The 11067-nt window shown below is 45.3% G+C and overlaps 1 protein-coding gene across 1 annotated transcript; it reads left to right on the top strand.

Moving 5' to 3' along the window:
• LOC102179918 (pregnancy-associated glycoprotein 1-like) lies at nucleotides 1786–10778 on the top strand. Its single transcript, XM_005699665.2, has 9 exons — nucleotides 1786–1871; nucleotides 2962–3112; nucleotides 4094–4211; nucleotides 4356–4474; nucleotides 5775–5968; nucleotides 6886–7002; nucleotides 8585–8726; nucleotides 8814–8912; nucleotides 10626–10778. The coding sequence occupies exons 1-9, from the start codon at nucleotides 1819–1821 to the stop codon at nucleotides 10776–10778; spliced, it is 1146 nt and encodes a 381-aa protein (XP_005699722.1). The 5' UTR covers nucleotides 1786–1818.

Genomic DNA, 11067 nt, shown 5'->3' with positions numbered 1-11067 from the left:
CTCCCAGCACTTGCTCAAGCTCATGTCCACCAAGATGGTGATGTTATCCAACCATCTTATCATCTGTCTTCCTATTCTCCTCCTGCCTTCAATTTTTTCCAACATCAGGGTCTTTTCCAATGAGTCCATTCCTCCCATCAGGTGGGCAAACAGTTGGAGCTTCAGCTTCAGCATCAGTCCTTCCGGTGAATATTCAGGACTGATTTCCTTTAGGATGGACTGGTTTGATCCCCTAGCAGTCCAAGGGACTCTTAAGAGACTTCTCCAACACCATCGTTCAAGGGGCATATACGTTTGTCACTTGTCAGTGATGTGATATTACCCTTGTTGGAATTTAACCACCAAAACTGAATTTAAACAATATGCAAAAATGAGGATTAAAACACAGTGCCCCATCTATACACATTTGGCAACCAGGAGAGGCTCCTGTTGTATTCAAGGGACAGGCATGAATAGATCTCATGCCAGAATAGGCCCTGAAAGTCCTGGACGAGTCATTAAACCCGATTGTCTTTACTTTGGCTGCCACAGTTGTTTTGTGTTCTTTGATTGGTAAGACATTTCAAAATTATTTTTTGTATGTTTCGTGTGGCAGACAAAATCTTTCATGGCATAGACCCTATGGAAAAATTACACCCAAAATATCTCCATTTATCTTCAGCAGTTAAATTTGCTGGTTTGTATGTTCCTAATGATCTTTATTTATAAATAGAAAGGAAACAAACATGTTTAGTATGCATTCAGTCCCTTTGGAAATCATCCAACTTGAATTACATACCTTCTTTCCCCAGGGCACTCCCAACTCTAGGCCAGAAATAAAAACCTGCAGAGACTGAAGGCTGATTCTAGCACATCGCTGTGGAGATTTCATGCCCACTGTTTTTTAAGGGGAAAAAAAAATTAGTTGCTAATATTAAAATCAGTATATTGTACATAAATATACAACCTGCTTTCCACATGGTTGAAGTGGAGGAAAGGCTGCTCCCAGTGGTAAGGCCTGTGCTGCAACATGGCAACCTAGTCCTAGTATCATTTCTCTTGCCTCCTGAGGCCATGAGTTTGTAAGAACTAGACTGCTGGCTGTCTTAAGATAAAGACTACTTTTGTCTTGATCAACTTTGACTTTGAAGCCTTTAACCCAGAACCCAGCACACAGTTCTTCCTTGTACATTTGTTGGATGATATAAAATATCTTGTGGATGCATATGACATTTCTTCCAATACTGAAAGCATGCAATTGAAGTACTGCTCTGCCCTAAATCTTTGATGTAGCCTGGCATCATAGGTGCCCCTGATGTCTGCCATTAGACCCACTACCTAAAGCCAGTTGTATGTCCCTGGGCTGTCCCTGAAGTCTTCACTTTGCCATTTGACAACTTATCCTCCTAGCAATCTCTTCTCCGATGAAGACAGAAATGCATATCTCATGAAGTGGCTAGGAAGATGACATGAAACCACGAATGATGAGCATGGCCACTAGTATCCATTTTCATGATGTTTTTAGCAGTTTTTTTCTCCAAGTAGGCAAGATTCTCCATCTTCTTAGATGTCCATGCAGATCAGTTTGATTTTCAGCCAAGCTTCAAAGAAGAGATTACACTTGAATTTTCTGTATCCTGAGAAGCTTCAAAGTCCACTTGCCAAGGACACTGATAGAGGTAAAGATTTTATCTTGAGATTTCTGGTTTTTTTCAGGCCTTTTAGTGGCCTAAAGGGGAAACTTGGTGCAGGTCAGAGCATATATAACTGGGAGCTCCTGGTCACCACTACATGCTAGGAACCCAAACTTCTTTGAGTACCTGGAGCCAGGAAAGAAACATGAAGTGGCTTGTGCTCCTCGGGCTGGTGGCCCTCTCAGAGTGCATAGTCGAGTAAGTATGGGGACTGTAAGCAGCAGCATCTTCCTTTCTCGGATTTTTCCTTTCATCTGATTATTCTTCCACCCATCAGGTTTAGAAGAGAATTAAATATTTCCCTGACAGTCTTAAAGTTCACTTCTTACTTATTGATAAGTACCTTGCTATAGGAAGGTAGCAAGGGTCTTGGTGTAGATTTGCATGGTTGCACAACTCTTGGAGTCCAGTCATCTCACGATCTATTGAAAATGGAACTCCTTGCAATTGTTCAATGCACAGTCTATGCAGATGTAGTTGTGGTCCTGTGGAATAGCACTTTTTCTACATTTTATTCAACATGTCCTCTTTGTTCTCTCTCTATTTCACTATGTATATGTCTATGTCTGCATCTCTGTATCACTGTCGTTTATCTCTCCATCTCTTTGGAAGTCTCTGTGAGTGTATTTCTCTCTGTGTTGTTTTCCTTTCTTTTAAACTTCATTTGACTCATCCTTCCTTCTCAAGCCTCTGAATTTCCCTAACTTGTTCCTTATCTCCTAGATTCTTCTTTCAACTCTCTCTTCTATTTCAACTTAGAAAATGAGTGGAATAGCTACTTATACACTGTTTTATATCTGACAAGCAGCGTGACCACAGCCAACTCACAAACCTCTTGCATTTCAAATTCTTCCATTGTAAAAGATGACAGGAATCCCACTTCTACCTCCTTCCCTGGGCTTCTATGAGAAAGATACAGTGGCATGGCAACAGCAATGCTAATGGCTGTCACTGTTGAGACTTCCTATTTATCAGGTGCCTTATATCCATCACTTCACCTATCCCCCAAATATTCTATTTGGAGGGTGGGAATTATTACATTCCACCTTTTTACCAAGGGAGAGACTGAGACCCCACATGGTCAAATGGCTTACCCAAGATTACAGAACAGAACCTATTTTCAAATCTATGTATTTCCCATGGTATATGCATAAAGTTCTGATAATAATGTGACACTTATAAAAGTGATTGGGAAATACACAGTGCCATTACAATGACATTTATACCTTAACAGATACAGCTAATTGTTGCTTCTTCTTTGTTTTCTTTCCCCAATGATCGGTGAAAGAATACCTCTAATGAAAGTGAACGTCATGCAAGAAACCCTCAATGAAAAAAGCTTGCTGAACAATTTCCTGAAGGAATACGCTTATAGACTGGCCCAGATTTCTACTCGTAACTCAAAAATGACTTCTGTACCCATGAGGAACTTCCTGGATGTGAGTCTATTGGGAGGATGGTGCTCCCCCGCGCCCCCTGGTGGTGTGGCTTAGCACTAGGGCTCATCTGCAGGCGGCAGATCAGATGTTGGGGCTGGGACAGGGGCAGAAGGCAGGGACAATGGGGAACAGGGACCCCATTCCCAGAGGAGAAGGCATTCTCATCCTCCACTCTTGGCCTGTGGTGACTAGGCCCTGAAATGACCAGGTGGCAGGTAAACATCCATTTTTGTGGCAGGTAAACCTCCATTTCTGTGTCAGAAATGTGTCATTAGTTTGAGGGAGATTGTTTTCTGAACTAAGTGAGGCACTCAGTTACAGATAAAGGGTGACCATCTCTGATCAAAAGGTAAAGCCAACTGCAAAGTAATTGTGAATCCCCAGGCAAAGGAATTCAACTTCCACAGGTGCAAGAACCACAGCTGTAAAAATTTACCAAACCCCTATTCTGTGTAATAACATAAGAATCTAACTGTGATTATTTTTATTAGATTAGGAAAAAAGGGCTCATTCTGCTTTCAAGAATGCCCAGGCCAGCCTGGGAGCGAGGCAAAGAGTAAATATATGTCAAATGAAAGGGTCACCTGTGTGGTGTTGATTGGATGTGGTTTGAGTTTAGAGGGAGAGAGTGGTGTTGATCAAAGAGGACCTCCTGTAGATGGAGGTGCTCAGGTTGGGTTTGGAGAGACTAGAAAGCTTCTCAAATGGAGGCACCAGGACTTCCCTTGGGGTCCAATGGTCATGACTCTGGGCTTCGAATGCAGGAGGTACTTCTTCAATGCCTGGTCATAGATTTAATATCCTTCATGCTGTGTAGTGCAGGAAAAAATATCAAATGCAGGCACCTCTCTGAGAAAGATTGTGAACTTCATGGTGGTTGGAGAGTGATCTCAGGGGACATGTGACACCCAGAGGGAGGCAGCAGTGTGGAAATCGAGGGGAGCCAGATCTACACTAACCCACCCTTCCTGGTCCCCATAGACGGCCTACGTGGGTAACATCACCATTGGAACACCCCCTCAGCAATTCCGGGTTGTGTTTGACACAGGCTCATCTGACTTGTGGGTGCCCTCCAACTTTTGCACCAGTCCCGCCTGTTGTGAGTACAGACACCTCCCAACCCACCCATCTTTTACTTGTCTGACACCCCCCTTTTTCATCATTGGCACCTGACACTCATCTGACAGTGTGTCTGACTCATCTGACAGTGTCACTCTCTGACACTCATCTCTTGTGTCTGCAGATTCACACATTACCTTCAAGTATTGGGAGTCTTCCACCTACCGGCATACGACCAAGCCCTTTGAAATCACCTATGGATCTGGGAGAGTAAAGGGACATCTTGCTTATGACACCATTCGGGTAACGTGTAAACAGAAGCTGAGTCAGGACTGGGAACGAAGTGACCACAGCTACAAAAAAGATGCAGGACCAGCTGGCAGGACCCATCCTACACTAACTCCCCTAGTGATTACCCGCAGGGTCCTGTGCCTGGGACGACAGCACCCATGGTGCCATACAAACTCCCAGATTAGTTAACCCAGAGAGTACCTTGGGATGTGGACTTGCAGCTCCTCTGCCCATAAGCAGTTCAAGGTTCATTTTGCTGGGAGCTAGAAGAGGAGGGGGGGAAGCACCCACTTTTAAATTCTCAGAATGTTCCAAGCACTTTCGGGTAGTAACTGGTTTAATCCTGCAACAACCCTACACAGCAGGTACTTTGATTAGCTCATAATACAGATGAGGTAATTGAGGTGCAGACAGCAAGGGCCTTGCAGAGGTCACACACGTGGTAAGCAGTGGAGCTGGGCTGGGTTTTCAGGACTTAAGTTGCCATGGGGTATTTGGGGGCAGAATCAAACTGATCTGGGGACCCTGGTGGCAGTCAAGTCTTGCCGATATCCAAGATGGAAAGAAGTGGTACAGAGATGTCAGAGAGGCCTGATAAATGAGTTCTCACTCTTGGGGACCTTTGAGAGTCTAATAAAACTTATGACCTCCCTCTCTCAAAGTACCTGAGTAGTTCTCCTCTCTCTTTTATTCTCTTTCTCTCACAAACACTCACACAAACACACACATGTCCCCAAAAGTGTATTTCCCAGGCAGTATCTTCATAGAACCCTGTAAGCAACATTGTATTTTCGGCTTCTGTCTTCCTGGGCAGATGCAGAATCCACAGTATATTATAGTGAACTCAGTCCATTTCTGTCATGAGGTCATAGTGATGACAAAGAGAAGACTGTTCTGCTCTCTACTTATATTGTCCCGAACGGGGCACCATTAGGTCCTGTCCTGACTTTTTTTTTTTTCTTTTTCCCCCAACTGTACAGAAGAATTGAAGCCAATTTGACTCAGGCAGATGTTTTTTCAGAGGGGCAGATGTTTTTTTGTTGTTGTTTGTTTGTTTTGTTGCTGTTGTTGTTTTATTTTTTATTTTTTTTTAATTTTTATTTTTTCTTTATTTTACTTTACAATACTGTAAAATCCACAACCCCTCACAAACGGAATCCAAATTCTCCTTAGCTTGGTCTAACTGTCTGAGGTCTACCAAAAACACAGCCCAGCCTCAGTTCTTCTCTAAGGATTTAATGGCAAGGCACCCTAGCCCAGTCCTAGCCCTGCTTCACAAATCTGTAAGTGGGAACACTCTTCTCTCCCTCAGATTGGGAACCTTGTAAGTACTGACCAGCCATTTGGTCTAAGCCTGGAGGAGTATGGATTTAATGGGTTACCCTTTGATGGCGTCTTGGGCTTGAACTACCCCAACAACTCCATCTTAGGAGCCATCCCCATCTTTGACAACCTGAAGAAACAAGGTGCCATTTCTGAGCCGATCTTTGCCTTCTACTTGAGCAAGTAAGTCTGAGCTGGACAAGCCCTCTCTCCAAATTAGCTTAAGATGTTTCAGTTGCAAGAAAATTATCGAACACTTGATACAGAAGTATCCTGAGAGATAATCTAACCCAGGAAAACTATGGCCCCAGGGCCCCACCTTGCATCATTACTGGCCCTTATAAATAAAGCTTTATTGGAACACAATCATGCTCCTGGGTTCAAGAGCAGCGGTTTGGAGTAGGGGGGTGAGTGGAGATGAAAACTAATGCAAGGTATCAGGATGTGAGTTGGAAGAAAAGGCAACAAGATATACTGATGATTTCGAAATGGATGGAAAGAGAGGGATGGTGGAAATCTTTCCTTCCTCATTAACATTTCACTGGGAGCCCAGATCAGCTACACAATTTGCAGGAGCCAGTGCAAAACAGAAGTGCGGGACCCAAAATGAAAGTGTGGGAATCCTTTTTCAACAAGTATTGGGATTTGAAGCCAGGGAGAGCAGAGGTTGAGTCCCCTACTGAATGTGGGGCCCTATGGACAGCACAGGTCACAGGCTAGTGGTGCCAACCCTGGGTGAGCCTGAACTCACACCTTTAGCACTTTCAGGCCTCGATTTTTCTGGCCTGAGACAAGGGGAAGCCAAAACCTTCAACACACTGTCTTCTGAGGGTATCTCTGAGCACTCAGGTCACAGAAGGTCCAGAACTCTTCAGAAGTTTGGGTAGGTGGAGCCCAGGGAAGGTGGCCCAGGTTCTACCCTCCTCTGTGCCACTTATTAGTCAGTAACTGACCTTGGTCCAGTTTACAATCGCTCATAGCCTCAATTTCTGCATCTGTAAGTAGGGACATTATCAGGGCCTTGATGGGTGGACAAGCACAGTCCTGACAGTGCAATTGTTACTGTCGTCCAAGAATCACCCTCTTCCTTCTTTCTACAGAAGCACGGTGAACGGCAGTGTGCTGATGTTGGGTGGCGTGGACAAAGCCTACTACAAGGGACAGCTCAACTGGATACCATTGTCCCGAGTGGGTGACTGGCGTATAAACATAGACCAGTAAGCTTCTCCCTCTGAGGGTCACCCCAAGGGATGCTCCCACATCAGTACACAGACACAAAGCAGACACACACAAATGCACTCACAGACATACACCAGACATATACACCATCCACGGTGACACATACAGACACACAGACACGCACAAACACAAAGGCAGGCACATATAAACACACAAGCAGATAGATACAAACACACAGAGACATACATTGCATAGGCAGATGGACACACAAGCAAACACACAGAGCCACTTACAAATACACACACAAACACAGAAACACACAGATACAAAAACCACCCATGGATTCATAATTGCCCCAGGCCTCCTGACCAGGGCTCTCTCCAGGGTCCTTCACAGGGTTCATAAAGGCCTGTGCAGCTGGGGGAGGGTTTCACCCCTGAGTGTGAGGTGGGGAACACGGTTAGCGGACCCTACAGTGTGGTGAAAAGAGAATCAGAGAGAATTTCCTCAGCCTGAACAGAGCTGTGATAAGACAACCAACTGTCCATGTTTACACAGGACTGAGGAAGCTCTCAGTTCATATAAATGTCAATTTAAACATAGGGAACTTCCTGAACAAATGGGAGAAAACTGGTTTCCTTAGGGAGAAGCTAGCCAGCAGTGGAGAGAGGTTGGCCACAGTCTTGAGATCTGAAAGCAACTCATAATAAGACACCCCACTTAACCTAGCTACCTATTGTTTATCCTAAGCACACAGTGGAGAAGCTGCTGTAACTGGGAGAACAGGAAGGTGGGATCTAGGAATGGCTTGAGAACAAGGGGAAATAATTGATGGGATTCTGTGTAGTATCCTCAGACAAATGCGGACCTGTCCTTTGGAGGTCCCCTGGGCTACTCAGGTATCGCCTGGCCAGGGCATCAGTGTCTGAGCTGGGTGAGTGAGCAGTGCTGGAGACACCCTCTCCCAGGGCAGCTGGTCTTCTCCACCCCATGAGAATCTGCTGTTGCAGGGAACCTCCATCTTCACTGTGTATTTGACCCATTTTTGTTCGACACCAGATACAGTTCTGGTGGTCCTCATTCATTATTTTCACAGTCTTCATTCACTCATTCAACAGACAAGCATTGTGCATCCACTCTGGGCCAGGCACTTTAGGGATATGATGAGAAAAAAACTTACCCTCACATCTGAGAAGGCAAATGTACAAGAAATGCCTCACAGACATGGTGAATTTTCACTTTGGTACATGCTAGACATGAGGAAGGGTCTACAGAGAATGACCAAGACAGGAGACTGATGTACACAGAGGAAAAGACTTCACTGAAACCATGACAGTTAAGCTGGAATCTGGAAGAGGAGAAGAAATTTGCTAGTCAAAGGAGAGGGGGGTCTTCTAGGAAGGAAGGCCAGCTGCGTCAAGGTACAAAAAAGCCTGGTGTATTCAAATATTGCATTCAAGGATGTCAAGGAAGGTGTCATGTCGAGAGCAAAGTAAAAGAGTCAGGGAGAGAGATGTTGCCTTGACATCTCTGAAGGGCTGTTCAGGAGACAGTCGGGAAGGGGGCAGCTCTGGGGAGACTCAGAGTTACCTTGATGCTTTTTGTTCCACTGTCTCTCAGCATCTCCATGAAAGGAAAGCTTATTGGTTGTTCTGGCGGTTGCGAGGCCCTCGTGGACACAGGGACATCATTGATCAACGGCCCAACAAGACTGGTCACTAACATTCAGAGGCTGATCGGCACCACGCCCCTGGGTCCCAAGGTGAAGGGTCATGCCACAGGGTCACTCTCAGTCTCCACACACAACAAGGATCTCCAGGGCCAACCTCTCTCCCTCTTTCTCTAACAGCACTACGTTTCCTGTTCTTCCATCAATATCCTGCCCTCTATTATCTTCACCATCAATGGCATCAACTACACGCTGCCAGCTCAAGCCTACATCCTCAAGGTGAGGGGACAGCCTTGAGGGTTGGTTCTCATATAGGAACTTGCAGAAACCCTTTAGCTGGTTCAGGGAGGAAGGCACCCTCTGCAGGCCATGTCACACCATGGCAGATGCTCCTGAGCCCCTGTACCTGGGTCAGTGCCTCCCACAAAACCAACCACTTGAGAGTAAAGGTCAGTCTGGGGCACTGATCTTCCTGAAATAGATGTGGAGACACCACCCTGTGCTGGCCTGGTATGAATCACCAGAAGAGGGGAACACTAAGGACCTCAGCCACGGAGAACTTCAGTTCAATCAGAGCCCTCAGATGCATGAACACAGAAAGTCAGCTCTAGCAATCCCTGAAATAGGCCATGTGACAAGGAGAATGGCTGGGGACAGTCCCAATGTGCTGTCCCACTATAGGGATTAACAGTCTCCTTTCCCTTCTTGAAGTTTTCCTTGTTTGGATACCCTAGTCTCAGCTGCATCTTTCTGTTGCTACGCCCATGTGCCCCCTTTGTGAGTTGGGATACCTAAGCCCTCTGTGGGTAAGTTGGATGCTAAGGTGACCAAAGGGTGCACAGTGACGGTACAGCCCTGACACAGGGGGGAGGCTTCATGTCAGCTCCCTGTGGGAGCTCAGAGCAGGCTGATGGGCTCAAAGAAGGCTTTGAGGAAGAGAGGGAATTTCAGGAATTCTAACCCCACAGACTCATAGCACAATAAGGGGGCCTGCTTGTCTCTAGGCAAATCTACACTAGATTTCATGCAAATGGCACCAAAGGTGCTCTGCAAAGGGGCAATGGGGACTTTCTAGGGGTGATGAGGGCTGCAGACTGACCGGTGGGGGTGGAGCATGAGAGTGAATCACCCAGCCATTCCTGGAGTGACCAAAGCAGGTTAGTGTGGCTCCAAGGAGTTTTCCCAGAGGGCCTGAGTGAAGACTTAAAGAACGTGTTGTGAGAACTGCTATTAATGTATTTAACATGCATAACCAACAATGAGCTACTGTATAGCACAGGGAAATCTGCTCAATGTTAGGTGGCAGCCGGGATGGGAGGGGTATCTTTGGGACAAGGATACATGTATATGTATGACTGAGTCACTTCATCATCCACCTGAAACTCAAAATATTGTTAACACCTACACTCAAATACAAAATGAAGGTTTTTAATAAAGAACAGGTTGTGGGGATGAAGAAGAACCGGAAAAATCTGCAAGAAAACAAGAAGCAGAAGTCAGTAGGAAAGAAGCAAGAGAGTGTGAAGAGAGCTATGGGACACTTGTTTTTTTCTAAAAAATGTGTATTGAAGTATGACTAATCTTCAATGTTGCCTTAAGTTCTGCTGCATGGCAAACTGACTCAGTTATACACATACAAAAATATATATTCTTTTTCTTATTCTTTTTCATTACAGTTTATCACTAGATATTGAATATATTTCCATGTGCTCTCAGTAGGACTTTGTTGTTTATCATTCCTCTGTATATTACTTTGCACCTGATAATCCCCTACTCCCTGTCCTCCTCTCACCCACACCCTTCCTTCTGGCAATCACATGTTTTGGCCCTTTTTGTTTTGGATGAACCATCACATCCCCAGCTGCTGAGAAAAATCACCTGATACTTACCAAAAGAGGGAAATTAAACAAAGAAGTGTGCTGAGTCTGGATATCGGGGGGGAGTCGCAGGTAAGGGCTCAGGCTGACTGGTATGTGTCTCTAACTCCCCTAGGATGCTCAAGGCGGCTGCTTTAGCACCTTTAAAGGAGGCACAGAAATTTTTAAACACAGAGAGACCTGGGTCCTGGGTGACATCTTCCTGAGGCTGTATTTCTCAGTTTATGATCGAGGAAATAACAGGATTGGCCTGGCTCAGGCAGCGTAAATGCTTGGACTGGTTGAGGAATCAATCAAGCTGCTCCAAACACACACTGGCAAAAACTTAGGGCACTCTTGCCCAGGGATGCTGGTGAACTGCATCTGGTGATCTGCAAACCCTATTCTCAGTAAAGAATAAAAGGTTTCACTCTTAATGGTGCTAAAACAAATGGGTGCCTCTGTTTGTGTCTGGGAGGTACATAATGATCAAGAAGGATCTTGTGCCAAGTCTGAGGCACAACTGAGAGGAGCCCAACTCCAACTGGCTTCAAGGAAAGGGAGAACTTATTGGCTGG

The sequence above is a fragment of the Capra hircus genome, chromosome 29 (assembly GCF_001704415.2).
Source record: "Capra hircus breed San Clemente chromosome 29, ASM170441v1, whole genome shotgun sequence".
NCBI lineage: Eukaryota > Metazoa > Chordata > Mammalia > Artiodactyla > Bovidae > Capra > Capra hircus.
This window is presented reverse-complemented; position numbering and strand designations above follow the sequence as displayed.